General features: G+C 40.1%; 2 protein-coding genes across 2 annotated transcripts in view; one reads left to right on the plus strand and one right to left on the minus strand.

Annotated features, from left to right (window-relative positions):
- Nucleotides 1-10,087, plus strand: part of CCDC38 (coiled-coil domain containing 38) — a 58,153-nt gene extending 48,066 nt beyond the window's left edge. The window contains exons 15-17 of the mRNA XM_003929585.2: nucleotides 4,378-4,583; nucleotides 7,554-7,647; nucleotides 9,946-10,087. Of these exons, the coding sequence (XP_003929634.1) occupies nucleotides 4,378-4,583; nucleotides 7,554-7,647; nucleotides 9,946-10,059 (414 nt within the window). The 3' untranslated portion in view covers nucleotides 10,060-10,087. The remainder of the gene's footprint in view (nucleotides 1-4,377; nucleotides 4,584-7,553; nucleotides 7,648-9,945) is intronic.
- Nucleotides 10,088-11,424: 1,337 nt separating this feature from the next.
- On the minus strand, nucleotides 11,425-19,416 carry SNRPF (small nuclear ribonucleoprotein polypeptide F). The gene is made up of 4 exons (XM_010340177.2): nucleotides 19,268-19,416; nucleotides 17,194-17,319; nucleotides 12,520-12,584; nucleotides 11,425-11,596 (listed from the first exon to the last, which is right to left on the minus strand). Exons 1-4 carry the CDS (start codon nucleotides 19,268-19,270, stop codon nucleotides 11,530-11,532), a joined length of 261 nt encoding a protein of 86 aa, XP_010338479.1. The 5' UTR covers nucleotides 19,271-19,416; the 3' UTR covers nucleotides 11,425-11,529.
- Nucleotides 19,417-20,274: the final 858 nt, after the last annotated feature.

Genomic DNA, 20,274 nt, shown 5'->3' on the forward strand with positions numbered 1-20,274 from the left:
TCTTTTTGTGTCTGGCTTATTTCATTTAGCATAATGTTTTCAAAATTCATCCATGTTGCAGCCTGTATCAGGATTGCATTATTTTTACGGCCAAATAATATTCCATTGTATGTTTATACCACATACTGTTTATCTGTTCATCTGTTGATGGACACTGGAGTGGTTTCCACACTTCAACCGTTTTAAATAATGCTGAGGCCAACTGACATGCAAAATGTCTGATAAATATCTGTGATTTCTCCCCTCCTCCCTGCCCCACCCCAACCAAGCCCCTTCCATCCAAGTTTGGGGCAACGATTAAAATTAAAAGTGGCATTTTTGATACTCTTTTTAACTGAGACAACCAGATAACTAAAGAAAGAAAGAAAGTAGAATTGATGTAAAATTACTTTGTAAAGGGCTATCCATGAAGTTTTCTTTACAAGTGTTAATTCGGCATTCATGTATTATTGCACACTCTGGGGAAATGGGACTAATGATCCGTAGTGTCTTCTAGAGATGTGAAATGTAGGGCTGGGAAGGGCAGGCGAAGCAGTGAAATTGGGAGGGAAGTGCATTCTTAGGATTTTGTGCTTCTCTGCCTCCCTCTTTTCAGATCTCAGAATATACAAAACAGAATCCTTTATGAGTAAATTTGGCTGAATCTCATTTTTTAAAAGTTTCTTTTCCAGGTTTATTGAGGTATAATCGATCTACGACTGCGATATTCATAAATTATGTTACTCTGGAGCTATGAGTATGAAATGAATTTTCTTCTTTCAAAACTTCCACACTCTTTTTTTTTTTTTTTTTTTTTTTTTGAGACGGAGTTTCGCTCTTGTTACCCAGGCTGGAGTGCAATGGCGCGATCTCGGCTCACCGCAACCTCCGCCTCCCAGGTTCAGGCAATTCTCCTGCCTCAGCCTCCTGAGTAGCTGGGATTACAGGCACGCGCCACCATGCCCAGCTAATTTTTTGTATCTTTAGTAGAGAGACGGGGTTTCACCATGTTGACCAGGATTGTCTCGATCTCTCGACCTCGTGATCCACCCGCCTCAGCCTCCCAAAGTGCTGGGATTACAGGCTTGTTAATGATACTTAATCCCCTAAAAATCTTGTCCTTGATCCAATATTTTACTTTTAAAATAAAATTTTAAGTTCAAGTATAAGGTAATGTTGCAAAGTGCACAAATCACAAGTGTCTCTCTCAAGGAATTTCCTCAAACACAACTGTGTGCCACCCCCCAGATCAGGGAATAGACCATTATCAGCCCCTACAAACCTCCCTCATACTTGCTTCCAGTCTTTACCAGCCCTCTTTCCCACTGTCCTGATGTCTCATGCCATCAATCAGCTTTCCTATTTTTGAACTTTATTGGAATGGAATCATGTAACATGTCTGGCTTCCTTCTCTCAACATTATGTTTGTGAGATTCATCCAAGTCGTTTAGTGTAGCAGTTCTTAGTTCTTCATTGAACATGAAATGAAACATAAATTGTTCCATTGTTCAATTTGAGGAATATGTTTACCTCTGGTTTTATTTTTTTTGTTTTGTGCAAGGAGCTGATCACTTGCAGTGGAGAGAACTGTGTACAGTCAGCACACAGCAGAATGTGACATTAGGACAGAAACCTTGAGTTTGAAAGGACTCAGTGACATCTAGATATCTGCCTCCCTTCCCCTCTCCAGTTTCGATATGATTCCTCCTAAAACACTGCTCTGGTCGTATCACTTCCCATTCACTGTTGAAAGGCACCTGAAGTTCTCTGATACCAGTCTTCCAGAATTCCTGTCCATTCACCTGGGCAGACTCCCTTGGCAGCTCCTCCTCTGAAGTACTGTGGGTGGGGCCTGTCATCTGGGGCAGTTCCAGGGATGGGGCTGAAACATCCCTTCTCTGTCGTCAGTTGGCCTATGCCTTGTGCTCCCTTTTCTTTGCCTTTTTGCTTTGTCAGGCCAGGCTCTCAATCTCTTTTTCATATGTGAATTACCTTCACTAATCTCTTCCCCTCTCCTATCTCCTATCTCTTGTTCTTACTTGTTATCTTAAGAAAGTATCTCTTCTCACCATTTTCTCTCCTCTGAAGAGGCAACTTAAGAAAAAAAGGGGAGGGGGCAGAGGTGCAGAGAAGACATCCTAAGGCAGCCACTGCCCTGCTCATCCATCTCTAAAGCCATCTAAGTGTTTAAGAGGTCTCCTTCAAGAATTCCCACCAACTAGCAACCATTCTCATCTTAAAGTTATTTTTCCTCAAAACCAGTGGTGAATATATTGTTAAAGTATTTTTCTCTGCTTCATTTAGTGACTCACGTTGCAGCAATGCCGTTTTCATATGCAATTTACTATATTTCAACCCCTGATGGGTTACTTTTGTCTCCAAGGGTTTAGAAAAAGAACATGTTGTTACATAAATAGAAAACACAGTAGGTGTTATTTTAGAGAAAGGGGAAAAGGGAGCTTTATGGCCAATAGGACTTTTGCTGTTTTCTTTTATATTATTATGTATTTCTCCAAGTTTTCTAAAAAGATCATGTCATTAATGTAAATAGGAAATATAGTAAGTTGTTATCTTACAGAGGAAAAAAGGGAGCTTTATGCTAAAAGGGACCATCAAAAAGCTTTTTAAGCTGGGAGGTGGAAGAGAAAAGCTGTTGGAAGTACTCTTGGTATCAGATCTTGGCTTGTAATTGTGTTGGTGGCTCTGTAAGGCTTTTGTGATTCCAGGAGGGGCTTCCCATGGCTTCAGGAGCCACATCTATCTTGAGTGTTATTTGTTGCTGGCTTTATGGTGATTCTCATCTTCTTGAGCGGAAGCGGGAAATGGGGCAGATGCTACTCCACGTTGCCCAGCAGTTTGTTGAGCTCCTCTTAATTGCAAACACCAGGTTCACAGTGGAGAAAGAGGATGACAATTTTCTTATAGTCCCGAGACAAGTTACCTAGCACCTCAGGAATCTCCACCGATAGTTAAAAACGGTGCAGTGCCGAGGTTCAGGAATCAGCAAGGTTTGGCCTAAGCTTTTGTTTAGACTAGAATACGCCAATGGCTTCCCAACAGAGAGTGAAGATGATACTCCTAAAAGGGCTTTGGTAGGCCAGCCTGGAAACCTGTTTGCTTGTCACTTTTTTTCCTGAGAGAATGCATTCAGTCATTTATTCAGCAAACATTTATTCAGTGCACAGTTATGTGCAAAGCACTGTTTTAGTTGTAAGTTTAAGCATAAGCCGTAGCTCCTGCCCTCCTGGTGCGTAGTCTATAAGGATATAAGGATAAGGCAAATAACTATCATAAAGGATGATAACAGTTTCACAATTTTAAGAGAGTAATACACGCAAAAAAGGGAAGGCTAGGCCAGGCGCGGTGGCTCACGCCTGTAATCCCAGCACTTTGGGAGGCTGAGGCGGGTGGATCACGAGATCAAGAGATCGAGACCATCCTGGTCAACATGGTGAAACCCCGTCTCTACTAAAAATACAAAAAACTAACTGAGCATGGTGGCACGTGCCTGTAATCCCAGCTACTCAGGAGGCTGAGGCAGGAGAATTACCTGAACCCAGGAGGCGGAGGTTGCGGTGAGCCGAGATCGCGCCATTGCACTCCAGCCTGGGTAACAAGAGCGGAAACTCCGTCTCAAAAAAAAAAAAAAAAAAAGAAAAAAAAAAAAGGAAGTCTGGGTTACATATTGTGCCAAAAGGAAATGCATCCGAGTGGCACAAAAAAAAAAAAAAAAAGATTTAAAATGTTCGTTGCCCTACTTCAATTCTTAGGGAGTCAGATATACAAAAACATTCAAGCAAAAAATATTCAGCCCATTATAAATACTTTTTATATCTAGACTTCAATATATCTTAAGAAAATAATCCAAGGTATTACTATAGTAATGCTCTGACTATAAATTTTGATATAGGTTAAATATCACGGCTACATTTTCTCAATGGTCTGTTTTATTAAAACTTCTCCTTTAAAAAAGTAAACATTTAGGCCGGGCGCAGTGGCCCATGCCTGTAATTCCAGCACTTTGGGAGGCTGAGGCAGGCAGATCACCTGGGGTCAGTAGTTAGAGACCAGCCTGGCCAACATGGTGAAAGCTGTTTCTACTAAAAATACAAAACTTAGCCAGTGTGGTGGTACATGCTTGTAATCCCAGCTCCTCGGGAAGCTGAGGCACAAGAATTGCTTGAACCTGGGAGGCGGAGGTTGCAGTGAGATGAGGTTGCACCACTGCACTCCAGCCTGGGTGACAGAGCAAAACTCTGTCTCAAAATAATAATAAATAATTTTTTAAAAATCTAAATACTTAGTAGCATTTACATGGGTTTTTATTGTAATATAGTAAAATGGTATTTTATATTGAATGAGAAATGTGATGTTGTTTTCTGCTTTTCTCAATCTCAGGAAATACTGATAGACTCACTTAGCAAAAAGATTAGTCAAGTATACAAAGTCTGCATTGGTGATGCTGAGGATGACGCCCTCAACCCAGTTCAAAAGCTAGTAAAAGTAGAGTCTCGCCTGGTGGAACTGTGTGACCTCATCGAATCTATTCCCAAAGAAAATGTGGAGGCAATTGAGAGGATGAAACAGAAAGAACGGCGGCAAAAGTACAGTCAAGGATAGCGAACGGCATAATAAGTAGCTGGCTTTGCTCAGATTACACAAACACATGCAGTGACTATAGGACACAGTGGAATGCCATTTAGGGACACTGAGGACGTATGATATCCAGCCCTTCCCTCCTCATAGAGCTATTATTTACTGTGGGAGACACATTCATCAAATATTTTTAGGAAACAAATGTGTCATTACCAACGGCAATGAGCACTGCGAAGGAAGGAAGTGGGTGAACAGAGTTCACCAGGGGCCACTGACCTAGCTTGGGATGGACAAACCAGCCTGGAAAAGCAAATCTTTTGTAATTATATGAAATTCATGAATAACTAGTTACATGAAAATTTTTGAATAGCTGTAATGCGGAAGGAGTATTGCACTGGTGGTAAAGGACCCAAGGCATAGAATTAGGAGCCCTTCACGGGAAAAACCACAAGCTGACTCAACCTACCTGTAGTTTTCCCATGAAGGGCTCCTACTTCCTAATGAAGGAATTGTTTGAAAGTCAGAGCTACACAGTGAGGGTTTTCTGCAGGGTATAACTGCCAACACGTACACAGCATTCACACATTCACTCATTTATTCCTCAAGACAACCTCATGAGGATTATCATCCTTGGAGCCCCACACCATCCCCCACCTCGTTGCATAGTTCCATGCCCTTCAAAGGAGATCCATGCATTGAGCGTGGTATGGCCTGATTGGGTCTCTCAGAATGCACTCATTTACAAAGTTCCATACAAGTTGGCCGGTTGCAGTGGCTCAAGCCTGTAATCCCAGCACTTTGGGAGGCCGAGGTGGGCGGATCACCAGGTCAAGAGATCGAGACCATCCTGGCCAACACGGTGAAACCCCGTCTCTACTAAAAATACAAGTTAGCTGGGTGTGGTGGCGTGCGCCTGTAGTCCCAGCTACTCTGGAGGCTGAGGCAGGAGAATTGCTTGAACCCGGGAGGTGGAGGTTGTAGTGAGCCGAGATTGTGCCACTGCACTCCAGCCTGGTGCCTGGCAACAGAACGAGACTCTGTCTCAAAAAAAATAAACACATAAATAAAGTTCCATACAAGTAAAGTAAGAACGTTTAGGTACATAACAGTTGTCCCTTGGAATCTGTAGGGGATTGGCTCCAGGACTTCCCAAGGATACCAAAATCTGCAGACGCTTATGTCTCATATAAGGTGGCATAATTGCATATAAACCATGTACACCCTCCTATATACTTCAAATCATTTATAGATTACTTATCCCTAATACAATGTAAACGCTAGAGTTGTCATACTGTTATTTCTCAAAATCGGTATTATTTTTGTTGTTGGGGCTTTTCTCTTAAATATTTTCAATCTGCAGTTGGTTGAATAGCCAGATGTGGAACTGTGAATATGGAGTGCCTACTGTCCTGGTTTGAGACAATGATTATTGTAAATATAATGTGACCCCTAGTTTAATGTGGCATGTAGGCAATGTTTACAAGTGGGAGAATGTTCATATAATAGCAAAAGACATGTTGAGAGGCAGACTAACACTCTGGCTACTATCTTGGGCATTAGACCATGCTGAGTGAGTTCAAGGCAACTTGAACTTGTGATCTTAGGCAACATAAGCACTCTAGTCTGTTTCTTTATCCGTAAAATGGGAGTAATCATGGTACTTACAAGGTTGTGACGATTAGATTAGATGATCCAAGTAAATTACGAGAGCATGCTTAGCACGTAGTAAGCACTCAAATATTAGCCACTAGTATTAGATATGTTGTTATTGCCTACTACTTTGTGGATACATGAGGGATATGGTTACCCACAGTAATAACGATGTCCAGACTATATGACGGTGATCCTGATGGGATCTTACTGAACATCAAGCAAGCTTTAAAAAAAATTACAAATGAAAGGTTACTCCTTCCCTAAGATGATCTCATATGACTACACGAATACCACCTGCATCTGTTTTACAGCAGCAAATATATCTGCAATTGAAGTGCAATTATAACTCATTTTTAGCAGTGATACATAAATTCCAATTACTGATTCTTAAAAATAGTGTTAGCTGATTTTCCCCATGGTTTGGGGCACCTAACATGGCACCTAATTTTGCAACAAAAATGCTCAGTACATGTTATTTCCATCCCCTAGTATATAATCTTACACTTAGAATATCATTAAATAGGTCCATAAAATAGCTATCATGTATTTAGTGCCTATTGCTTACCACCTTGTACTTGATGTAAGTTGCACAGATTATCTCAATTTTTCCCTCAAAACAACCCTAAAGAGAGTATGACAAATAGCATTTCTTGTTCATAATTTGAGAATATTATTCAAAAAGATTAACTGAAGGTATACTTTTATGGTAGTTCACCGAGCTATTCATGTACTTTTCTGTGTGTGACACTTCAATTAAAAGGTTTAAAAAGAGGGAAAAGTAGCTGAAAGTTAATGCAAGTAGCTACTATACAAGCTATAAAGTGCTGAAATGTTTGGGAGGCCAAGGAAAGCAGATCACAAGGTCAGGAGTTCGAGACCAGCCTGGCCAACATGGCAACACCCCGTCTCTACTAAAAATACAAAAATTAGTCACGTGTGGTGGCGTGCACCTGTAACCCACCTACTTAGGAGGCTGAGGCAGGATAATTGCTTGAACTCGGGAGGTAGAGGCTACAGTGAGCTGAGACTGTGCCACTGCACTCCAGCACAGAGTGAGACTGTCTCGGAAAGAAAAAAAAGTTAGACCAAGATCTGGGTATATTTTATGTCTTCCAAAATGATGAAATTTCTCCCCATTTCAAAATAGTATTTGTTGTCGAGATTTACCTGAATATTCAAAAGCCATTTTTATGAGTAAAGATGAAGTGTCCTTTTCATTTAACTTTAACGGAGTTCTTCCATTTACATAGCTCATTATCAAATAGCAATGTCCTTTTCTTAATGTAATTTAGAGTTACAAGAATGTTTCACCCTTCTTGTGACAGGTTTCGTGATGAGAAAATGAGAGAAAAACAAAGACACCAAGAGGAAAGGCTAAAAGCTGCTCTGGAAAAAGCAGTAGCACAACCAAAGAAAAAGGTTTGTTTTGCTATTAATAGATCCAGCCACATCAATATGTGAGCACCTCTTTGGTACAAAAATACCTTATTCATTTAACTCATTCAGGTTGAACTTCAGAAAGATAATCTTTCTTGCTCACAGCTTCAATTAGTCTCTCTCTGGTTCCTTGTTACTTTTTAGAATAATTCAAATTAGTGGCTCTATAGTTCTCAGACCTGCTTTTTAGTAAAAGCCTCTTTCCTTTTTTTCATAGCCCTAGGTTCATTGAAATCAGATATATGTATTTTTTTTTAGTTTTTTTTTTTTTTTTTTGGGAATAGATTATAATAGCATATGGTTCAAGGTTCAAAAGATACAAGAGTATTCAGTGAAAAGTCACTCTTCCCTCAGTTTCCCTTTCTGGAGGCAACCACTATTAACAGGTTCATTTACATCGCTCTGGAAATACACATGCACAAGTTTGTATTTATGTACATATTCTTTTTCTTACTAATGATAGCTAGGAACTTGGCTTCTTCCACTCAGCAATGTTCTGGAGGTAGTGAACTCAGAGAATCGCATGTAACTGTGGGGCTGTAAATAATCCCCACAATGTAAAGATGATGAGATTGACAGTTGGAGTTAAAACGATTTACCCAGAATCACTTCCGACTTAACAGCAGAATCAGGACCAGAAGCCAAAGTTCTTTATTTTGCAAGACTACCTGTCCAATCAGAAGTTTAGGATTAGGTGGTCACGTAAATGGGGTCCATCACTTCTGCACAGGGGTAAGGAGCGCCTCCTGTTTCTATATGCCACTCTTTCCCTTCTCTGGGATAGGGTCTGAAATATATTCCAGAAAGACAAAAGTTATCTGTAAAGCTATTGTGGACACTGACTCTTACCACAGTAATAGCTAACACATAACGAATGCACTGTGTGCCTTACAACCAACTTCTTGAGGTAAAAACTTAAAAAAATTTCTGAAGTATGGAAATGGTTAATAGGTGCCATGCCAAAAAAGTGATTACTTCAAAATATTTTATTGAAATAAATACTTCATCTTAAAAAGTGCATTTATCTAGTTCAGTTCTTTCCATGAAGACTTTCCTCACCTGTCCTCTCCTCCCAAGAATTAACCCATTCACCACCCTGCCACATGCACTATTTAGTAAACCCACCAAATTGAAATTATTTTTTAATATATTCACCTTTCCTTTTAGACCATGGGTTTTATGACATTTGTATCCCTAATACCGGGCACATTATGGATACTTGATGTATAGTGAATTAACAGATTATAAAAATGTGCGTAAAAACTAAAAATGAAAAAAACTGGGGAAAACATGGTTATCTGACAAATCAACACACAAAGACCTCTGATAGAAGCTGACCCAGTTAGGATACTTCATCACTGGAAATTTTCTCAAACAATATTAATAACGAATGTTACCAAAGATCTCTGAGTTAAAAATTCTGTTATGCAAAAGGAATTCAGAGATTCTAGTCCTCCAAAGACATTTTTGTTGTTATAGTGATGGAGAATACTGCCATTGTTATTTAGCTTCCCTTGCGCCTGCAATGCAGGGGACAATCTCACATGAGAATTGTCCTAAAATGTCAATAGTGCCTTTTGAACACAGTGGCAAGGTCCCATCAAATCTCATAGAATTATGGTAGTTTCCCCACTTACACATTTAATTTATACAAATTCAGCTATAAAAGCAAAACAGAAACAAAAAGCAGGGGAGAGAATCCCAAAAGTAAAAGAAAAATAAGTAGTAATATACTTGAGTATATGCCCCAGAGAGAATGAATAGGTATGAACTAGGGATTTCCCAAAGCCTCTTCTGTTGGTAACACCTCCAGAAGCCAACCAGTGTTCAAGAAGATGATACATGGTTTTCTGAACTTTTTATTTAACATGATTTCTAAATGCCAGTCAGGTGCTCAACAGGAGAAAGCTATCTCTTCCAACCATGGAGGAAAAACTGGCTATGGCACTTACTGAGAAATAAAATGGTGGCCTTCAACATGGCGCTTTTCTAAGTTGACCACATTTGAACCATATACTATTTGATGACTTTGCCTAAGTTTTCCCACTTCCCAATAAAACCTAACTGCTGTTCCTTTGGCATACTTATCGGTGTCCAATTTGCTATTCAACTTTGCCTAGCATGTTAGACACCTGTTAGGTTATGAGTCCCTTTTAACTGTGATTAGTTAATATTTCAAATGATATTATTCCTTATAAAAATCAAGTTACTATTGGCATTTCACAAACTTCAAAAGAAAACGGCTATGCTCATAAGTATTTTGTTCTTCTTTTGTTTCAGTTGGGAAGACGACTTGTGTATCATTCAAAACCTCCATCTGGTAACAAAGAACAGCTACCTTTAGTCAGTGAGATAAAAACAAAATCACAAGAGGATGAATATTTTTTTACTTGAATAAAAGCAGTAACACATTTTATTACCAGAATGTCTTAGGTATACTTTGTAAATTTTGGCTTTCACTAATGGCAATATTCTGCCCCATGTACCAGGCTTAATCAATTTGAGAAAGATAGGCCCTTATTCTAAGGGCCATAGGATTAGAAATGAGTTATTTTCTTTTGCTGAAGCCTTCAAGTATTCATATCATAAGTATTATTCCATATAGCTAAACATTTTTATCTACACTTTGAGTTGTCCCACTTGGGGATACACATAAGAAATAGTTTATTGATAAAACTGTATGGTAAATGACCACTGAAGTATAATAATGGCCGTTCTCTTACAACATGATTATTTAAATGATGTATTTTCTCAACCCATCTGTAGGGAAGTTCATAGCATACTGTTATTACTATGGAATATACATTTTAACAATGTTCAACCCTAAAATATCTGAAGGGTTTTGAGGGGCTTAAAACTTAACCTCGAGGTTATAGTATCAGAACATCTGTGAGACTGTTTTTTTTTTTTTTTTTTTTTTTTCTGAGACGGAGTTTCGCTCTTGTTACCCAGGCTGGAGTGCAATGGCGCGATCTCGGCTCACTGCAACCTCCGCCTCCTGGGTTCAGGCAATTCTCCTGCCTCAGCCTCCTGAGTAGCTGGGATTACAGGCACACACCACCATGCCCAGCTAATTTTTTTTGTATTTTTAGTAGAGACGTGGTTTCACCTTGTTGACCAGGATAGTCTCGATCTCTCGACCTCGTGATCCACCCGCCTCGGCCTCCCAAAGTGCTGGGATTACAGGCTTGAGCCACCGTGCCCGGCCGAGACTGGTTTTTATTTCATATTACATTTTGTTGAGAGAACTTTTTTCTCCTTAGTAAACAAACCATGTGCCTTCAGCCTAAATGTCAGTTCCCAATTTCTGTTGTGCCTTGTCTGCACAATCATTTTAATTTTTAGATGTTTCAATTTTAGCTACAATATGTGCATTTAGCTTATACTGACACAGAAGTAACATGTAATTTTACTAAGTAAAATAAGACAGTATATTATTAATACCAAAAACATGTTTAATTTTATACGTGTTAAAAGTGGCTCAAAAATAACTTTAAAAGAAAATGTTACATTTAAAAGGTCTCAGGTAATATATAATTTTACAAGAAAAGGTCTGAAATTCACCTTCATAAAAACATCTAAAGCATATACATAACTATGCCTTATAGGAAAAAAAACAAGACTATCAAGCTTACAAAAGAAAAGCAACTTAAATAAAATTCGGTGACTTTTAAAGCATTAGTTTTGTGAGTAATCTTTCCCAGTTGGTTCAGCATTTGAGCTTTGCTTGTAAATATCTGAATACAAATAGTTCACAAGTCAAGTTGAAGAGCAAACAAATCTTTATTGTCTAGAAATATATATATAAAAAAAAAATCCCGGGGGCTGGGGTCAGGGAAAAAAAAAAATCTCCCACAAAATATGCTATTCTCTCATTTCCCCATCTTCTTCCTCTTCTTCCACACCTCTGATATAAAGGACATTATTACACCTGTAAATAGAAAAAGTCCATTTTGTTGTTCCAACCAGAAACCGTGTATGATCTGAATTACTATATTTTTATTATGAAAATACTGAATGCTGTATTTATAATATTCTTGTCTTAAAAAAATTTATATTTGTTTTGAAAAAACGTTTTACATAGATATGTTGAAATGCACATGGCACTGATTTTCCACCATATGGTTTTATAAAATGACATCTTTATAATTTTCCAAGGAAAATAATTATCAGAATTTGGAGCTTTGAAGCTAGTACAGAAAATGAATATAACAAAAATTCTTACAAACAGTCAGACTCAACTAAAATTCAAAACTAAGTGCCCCCAACGAAGGCCACTGAAAAAGGTTATAGCTAAGAGCCAGAAACTTTAACATCAACACTAGAAAAATCTTTTGGCCAGTTCTAAAACATTTTAAAACTTAACTTTGACAAGTTTAACAATTTCAGAGACTTCTGAAGTCTAATTGTAAAGTATTATAAGTTAATAGTGATTTTTAAAAAAATAAGTTAACTCCAAAATTGAGGCATTAATATATTTAAAACAGGTATTCCTTTTTTTTTTTTTTTTTTGAGACGGAGTTTCGCTCTTGTTACCCAGGCTGGAGTGCAATGGCGCGATCTCGGCTCACCGCAACCTCCGCCTCCTGGGTTCAGGCAATTCTCCTGCCTCAGCCTCCTGAGTAGTTGGGATTACAGGCACGTGCCACCATGCCCAGCTATTTTTTTGTATTTTTAGTAGAGACGGGGTTTCACCATGTTCACCAGGATGGTCTCGATCTCTTGACCTCGTAATCCACCCGCCTCGGCCTCCCAAAGTGCTGGGATTACAGGCTTGAGCCACCGCGCCCGGCTAAAACAGGTATTCCTAATGCTCACCAGTAACTCCTTACATATACCACTGCTGTTTTTTACCTTATTAAAACTTCACCCAGATGTCCAGACAATGCTCCATCTATGTATTCTTCTGTATTTGCAAGCTTTCAATAAAAAGAAATACTATGAGTATAATCACACAAGAGGAAAATATTACAATACAGCTAATATTGGTGAGAGAACTTATTAACTGAGACCTTTCTATACCAACAACTCAAATGTATCTATAATTAATAAACAGAAGATGAGCTTTCTATTACTACTGTAGGACTTTTGGTTTCATATAAACCTTCAGTAAAATTAACATTCATGGATGTAGAACAAATATATAATAAAGCTTGTTTCAACATAAGTTTCTGAATCTCCCAGGTTATGTAATATTTCAGATATCAAAACTGTGTGGAAGCAGGCAGTCTCTAGTTTATGAATAAATTGTGATTAAAACGTTTTCTGAAAATTCATTCTAAAGCACCAAATGTTAAGTCTTCTGAGAGTCAAACATTATAAATCATACTGAGGTGTCCAAATGGGTGTCCAAAAGCTATGGCTACGATGCCAAATACTTTTATGTTAGTCAACATCCAAAGCAGATAATTGAGTAAGAATTTTCTTCTTTTCTTGCCTTTTAAGAAACAGGGTCTCACTCTGTTGCCCAGGCTGGAGTGCAGTAGCACAATCATAGCTGACCAAAACCTCGAACTCCTAGGCTCCTCCCATGTCAACCTCCTGAGTAGCTAGGACCAAGAGCATGTGCCACCGAGCCTGGCTACTTCAAAACAATTTTGCTATACTGCCCAAGCTGGTCTGGAACATCTGCCCTCAAGTGATCCTCCCGCCTTGGCCTCCCAAAGTACTGGGATTATAGATATGAGCCACCACATCTGGCCAATGAATAAGAATCTTTTTTAAATTTTGTACTAATAAACAGGGGAAAAGAAGTTCTTAAGAGAAAGTTAAATAGTTAAGTTTGACCTTTACAGTTAATTTTGTTGAACTCTATTATTTCTAATTTTATACCAAAATGTTTAGCTTTCCTTCTACACATATAGGTAATAAGCTTTACTTGTAATTAAAAAAAAAATCACAATCAATACCACCTGGGACTCAGAGACGGCACTAAGAGGAGCAAAGGGGGAGGGAGGTTTCCTTCACAACTAAGCATGTGGAAAAGGAAAAGAAAAGTAGGGCTTAACAATAAGGATTAAATTAGGATGTAACATAAAGCATGAAAAACATGCTAATGAACACTACTGATGTCACTCCCTCTTACAGAAAACAAAAAGTAATCTACATTATCCGGATGATACAGTTTTGTCTGAAATATATGAAGCTGTTGAGACAGTTTGTATGTAACAGCTGTAAGAAATAATATTAGCCGGGCGCGGTGGCTCAAGCCTGTAATCCCAGCACTTTGGGAGGCCGAGGCGTGTGGATCACGAGGTCAAGAGATCGAGACCATCCTGGTCAACACGGTGAAACCCCGTCTCTACTAAAAATACTAAAAATTAGCTGGGCATGGTGGCACGTGCCTGTAATCTCAGCTACTCAGGAGGCTGAGGCAGGAGAATTGCCTGAACCCAGGAGGCAGAGGTTGCGGTGAGCCGAGATCGCGCCATTGCACTTCAGCCTGGGTAACAAGAGTGAAACTCCGTCTCAAAAAAAAAAAAAAAAAAAAAAAAAAGAAATAATATTAAGAGCAATTAATTTTCTGTAAAAGGTAATTACAACATTTAACTGGTTTCTAAACAATAATGCTCCAAATACTTTCTATCATGTATTAAATTCAGTCTTCACCATCACTCAACAGGCTTTCTAAGTCCACCATTCCAGCCTAACTTTCTATCATTCTTCCCTTAACTCAGTCTGCTCTGGCCTTCTTGCTATGCCTTGAACATACCCAGCATGCTTCCGCCACAGGGCCTTTGTACTTGCTGTTCCCTCAAACTGGGATGCTTTTCCCCAGACACTCCGCCTGAGTTGTACACTAATTCTGGTATCCTCCAGAATTTGTTTCCTCAGAGAGGTTATCCTATATAATATTGCACATACTGTCTATCCCCTTTTTCTTCATGGATGGCATCTATCATACCTGTTATCACATTATATTACCACCTCCCACTACTAAAACATAAACTCTGGAGGGCAGGGACTTTGCTTTGTTCAATGCTATATTCATAGTGCCAGTCACATAATGGGAGTCAATAAATATTTGCTAAGGCCGGGCGCGGTGGCTCAAGCCTGTAATCCCAGCACTTTGGGAGGCCGAGGCGGGTGGATCACGAGGTTAAGAGATCGAGACCATCCTGGTCAACATGGTGAAACCCTGTCTCTACTAAAAATACAAAAATTAGCTGGGCATGGTGGCGCGTGCCTGTAATCCCAGCTACTCAGGAGGCTGAGGCAGAATTGCCTGAACCCAGGAGGCGGAGGTTGCGGTGAGCCAAGATCGCGCCATTGCACTCCAGCCTGGGTAACAAGAGTGAAAACTCCGTCTCAAAAAAAAAAAAAAAAAATTTGCTAAGTGAACAAATTCAAATGCTGGTATCAATATGGTTGACTACTCAAAGTGGTTGATTACCCAGACATTTTGTAACTCTAGCAGGCTCACTAGCAAGCTATATTGATTCTAAAACAAATATTAAGTGGTAATTTTTATTATTGAGATGTTAATTTCCATAGCATAAAATCCAATCTTTTAAAGTGTACAATTCAGTGGTTTTTAGTAAATTCAAAAAGCTGTGCAACTATCACCACTAATTCCAGAATATTTTCAGCACAATTCACTTACATCCCAGATTTTTCTATGGTCTTGGTAAATGATTCCTGTTTTAGGGAATTTTCCAAACCCAAACTATGCTTTGGGGACCTTAGTGTCCTGTGCTTAGGTGGTAAATGCTTAAGTTAAGGAAAATCTTCATAGCTCTCTGCCTACTTATGTACTCCTTTTACTACTCTTCTTTCAAGTAGGGAATCCTAGGATTCATGATTGGATTGACCAACTGTCTCGATAGCCTTTAAAAACCTGGCTGGAAACTACTACTATTAAAAAACAACAAAAAACCCAAACAACTAATTTTTTAAATGTGCAAAAGACATAAACAGGCATTTCTCCAAAGATAAACAAATGGCCAATAAACACATGAAAAGATGCTCATCATTAGTCATTAGGAAAATGCAAATCCAATCCACAGTAAGATACCACTTCACACCCATTAGGTTAACTATTTTATAAACACCCATAGAAAATTACACGGGTTGGTGAGGATGTGGAGAAACTGGAACCCTTGTGTGTTGCTGGTGGGTATGTAAAACCACGTAGCTGCTGTGGAAAATAGTGTGACAGAAAAAAAAATTGTTTTGAGACAGGGTCTTATTTTGTCATCCAGGCTAGAGTGCAGTGGTGTGATCACGGCTCACTACAGCTTCAGCCTCCCCAGGCTCAGGTGATCCTCCCATCTCAGCCTCCTGAGTAGCTAGGAATACAGGTGAGCACACCACCATGCCTACCTAATTTTTGTATTTTTTTGGAGAGATGCAGTTTCGCTATGTTGCCCTGGCTGATTTCAAACTCCTGGGCTCAAGCAATGCACCACCTCCGCCTCCCAAAGTGCTGGAATTATAGGCATGAGCCACCATGCTTGGCCTCCTTAAAAAATTAAACATAGAATTACCAGTAATCCAGTAATTCCACTTCTGGGTATATACTCCAAAGAGCTGAAAGCAGGGACTCAAACAGATATTTGTACAATCATCTTCACAGCAGCATTATTTACTACAGTCCAAAGAGGGAAGCAACCCAGCGTCCACCAAGAGGCAAATAGAACAGAAGGTGGTATATCCATACAATGAAATATCATTCAATTAAAAAAGTAATGAAATTCTGACACATGCTGCAACATGGATGAATCTTGAATAAAACACTAAGCTAAATGAAACAAGCCAGACACAAAAGGATAAATATACGATTCCACTTAGATGAGGTATCATGCACAGTTCAATTCATAAACATGTAGAATAGTGGTTACCAGGGGTTAGTTAGGTAGAGAAAGGAATGGAAAATTAATGTTTAATGGGCAAAAAATTTCACTTTGGGATGACAAAAGTTCTGGAAATGGATAGTGGTGATGGTTGCAGAACAATGTGAAGGTACTTAACGCCACTGAATTACACATTTAAAAATGGTTAGAATGGCAAAATCTTAATGTATGTTTTACCACAATAAAGAGAAAATTAATTACAAAAATCCCCACCAAAACTCATGGCTGAATCATTTACAGAAACTCGTTTAACAGACATACAGTCAGTTCAATTCCTTTGGCAGATCTGTCTTTCCCTTGAAGGAATGAACTTCCTCAATAGCTTTGGTGTTGTACCTTTAGCATTCATTAAAAGACTAAAAAATTTCACTTGAAAACTTTCTTTCAGGGCTAAATGATGGGAAAAGTTTTGTTTTCTCCAGCAAAGTAGTGTGTTTCCCTTATGGTATTATCATGAATCAAATGTCTGAGCTCTTCTTACTTTAACTCCTAGGAATAAAATCTGTGGCTGAATTCCAGTTTAAGCCCATGTCTTGTACCTAGTATATCACAGCATCCTCTCTGGCCTTGACTTTATTTTTGAATTCTGCCATATATTTGTCAATTTAGTCAGACTAAACCTTTGAGGAATAAGGTGAAGCAAAATCAATGCAATGTTATGACCTTTACAGCTTACCTGCATGTTCATGTAGCCATCTACAGATACCAGGTAGCCCTTGTACTCCATTCCCCACTTAAGTTTCACCATGACTGGCTTTCCTGTTAGTCCATTGAGGAAAGGTTTTGGATTGAGGGGTAAACTCTGCATAAAGAACAAAAAAGAATCCAATTAATTATTTTTCCTCCCACCACCAAATCCCTTCTGCCAAATCACCAATATTTTCTGGTGTGCAAATGAAGAAAACATAATTTTCACTTTTATTTGTTGAAGATGAGTACCAGGGAAATTTAAATATCCCGTTAGCCAGTTTCACCTTTAACCCATCAAAACAAAATACTCACTATTCACTTAAGATACACTTAACTACCTACATCACTCACTGTTCTGAGCGTGAAAGAAACAAAAATAAAGGCACTAAAAAAAAAAAAAAATGTGGGCCAGGCACCTGTCTGTCATTCCAGCACTCTGGAAGGCCAAGGCAAGGAAATCACCTGAAGCCAGGAGTTCAAGACCAGCCCAGGCAACATAGGGAGACCCGCCCCCCCCCACCAACCTAAATAGTCAGGTGTGATGGTACACACTTGTAATCCCAGCTACTAGGGAGGATAAGGTGGGGGGACTGCTTGAACCCAGGAGTTCAAGGCTGCAGTGAGCTATGATCAAGCCACTGCCCTCCAGCCTGGGTAAGAGCAACACTTTGTCTCTTAAAAATAAACAAACTAATAACAGTCCCTGTCAAGAAGCTGGAGATGAGGAGGGGAGTTCCTGACATACAAACAATTATATTGCATACTGCAGTGTAGTAAGAGGAGATACGCTAGGCACAAGGGTACCAAAGCAATCTACAGAAAAAAAGGAAAGGTTGCCTTAAGTAATACCTCAGTTTTAAAGGATAAGAGTTTATTTCCAGGGGGTGGGGGGTGGAGGTAGGGAGGAAATGCTGTTCCAGGCAAGGGTAGCAACTTACGAAGAGAACAAGATCAAGATGATTTTGGGGACATACAAACAATTCAGATTGTCAGTCAAAGCCCCTAATGTAAGACTGCAGAAGGAAGCAGAGGGCAGATCATGCTTGACAGTCTTTAACTGTGGAAGGTAGGGCTAGGTCCTATCTGACTTTACAGCAATCACTTAATGTTTGTTTATTCAACAAACCATTAGCATCTCCAGTGAATTCAGACATTTTTGGGCCCTCATCTGCTCACTCACCAGTCAAAAAAGAACAGAACTAAGAAACTTGGCTACTAAACTAAGATAAGCATATTGGGAGTGATCTTGGCATGGTGTTACTCCAATAATCTAATGGGCCTCCAGTTTACATTCTCCAATTTATTATCCACCACGCCAACTATTAGTTTTCAAAGTGCACATCAAATTATGTCATATGTCTGCTTAAAATGATTCAATGGCTTCTAACTGAAAGAGAAGCCACTATTCTTGCAAGTGGCTGTACCTTTCTGTCAATTTCTCCAACTGACCAAGCTCTCTTTCCGGCTGCAGATCTTAAACGCTACTATTCCCTGTGCTCGGCACACTCCTCCTGCTCTTTAAAGGGTGGTATTTCAGGACACTTAGGTCTCTGGTTAAATTCCACCTCCTAGGGAGGCCATCTCTGACTAAGCTTCTAATGTCTAACGTGCAACCTCACAGCCTCCGGTCTACATGCTTCTTAGCACTTGTTATTTGCAATTGCATATTTGTTGTTTTTTGACTAACGTCTGTCTTCCCCACCCGACTGAGTTAACAGGGCTGTATCGCTACTTTCATGGAATTACAGTGAATTTTGGAGAGTGGTAAATGAGAAGTGCAAACTCTCAGTTTTACGCCGACCCTGAAGCCCCAACCAAAAATACCCCAGGCTCGGATTCAAACAAAGAGGAGGCAGCACGGGCACTCCTAAGAAAAAAAAAAGGCAACGGGAGGAACACGCGCCTCAGAAACCCCAAGAGCAGAGTGAAAGGAGCTGGCGACTCGGTGCACGGCGCCTCACGCGGATGAATGAGAAACGCGCGAAGCAACCATCAGGCCCCGCGAGACTGGTCTCCCTCCTCTTTCTCCCAGCTTCTCCCGCCATTCTCTTTCTCCTTACCATCGTAACCACGGGCGAATGCTGCAGGCTACTCGCTGCCAACCAGGCCGCCGCTCGTCCCTCGTGACTACAGCAGATACCGCCAAGTCCCGAACCGCCGAGCTTCAAGAGAAATGGCCGCCAAACAGGAGTATGACCTTTCACCTCCCACCACGGTCCTTCCGGCTCCTGTGATTGGACGCAAAGAGATGCGTGCTGATTGGAGGAGGTGGCTGGGCAGTATCTCCTGGCAACCAGCGGTGGTGTAGGTTTGCGCCTTGCCCGAGGCGCTTGGCCTTGGCAGACCCGCTCTGAGGGTCGCCGCGAGGCAGTCAAGGACTAGAGGCCGGCCGGTGTTTCTAAATGTGCTGCCCCTCCCCTAGGGACGGTCGGGGGGAGGCTGTGTGCCCTTTAGAGCGGACTGATGTGACTTCTCCCCAGCTTGGCTCATGGGGATTTACGTTGTCTTTTTACACCCGTGAGAGTAAGTTCGGAGTCCCAGAGTTCCTTTCTCACTCTTCCAGCAGGTTCCATGATTTGGGGGCGCCTCTGCCGCAGGCCCTTTCCGCCAGAGGTTTTTCTTTAATGCAACATCCATTTCAACCCCTTTTAAAGGAATCGGGGGTGGGGGGGCAGCCAGACTAGATTAGGACCGCGAATCGCACCGAAGGGAGTAGGGGACAGAATTTCTCTCAAACGATGCCAGGTTGCATCTAGGATAGGGCGTCATGCCCTCCCCCACCTCCCACCTTCCTTCCTTCCTTTTCTTCTTTTTTTTTAAGTAACTTTATCGAAACATGTTTTATAATGCATATTCTTAAGACTCTTCTTCCTGAAAGGAATAAAGAATTAGTTTGAGATTTCCTTCTATAAGGGATACCTTTATATCAGTTAGTTGCTAAGTTCAGGGTACTGAACAGCTTCCAATTCAGATCTATAAACGACAAAATAGTTGAGTGAAAACACATACACAGGATTTGGAGGTAGCAGAGAACAATTGTTCTAGAGCCAGACAGACCTGGTTTGAA

This window comes from Saimiri boliviensis, chromosome 7 (assembly GCF_048565385.1).
Source record: "Saimiri boliviensis isolate mSaiBol1 chromosome 7, mSaiBol1.pri, whole genome shotgun sequence".
NCBI lineage: Eukaryota > Metazoa > Chordata > Mammalia > Primates > Cebidae > Saimiri > Saimiri boliviensis.

Excerpts from the sequence above, each read along its gene's own strand:
- SNRPF (XM_010340177.2), bottom strand. Across the intron at positions 12,585-17,193 it reads ATGGCTACATGAACATGCAG|CTTGCAAATACAGAAGAATA; the intron begins GTAAGCTGTAAA and ends TTTTATTGAAAG. Across the intron at positions 11,597-12,519 it reads CTGGGTGAAGTTTTAATAAG|GTGTAATAATGTCCTTTATA; the intron begins GTAAAAAACAGC and ends TTCTATTTACAG.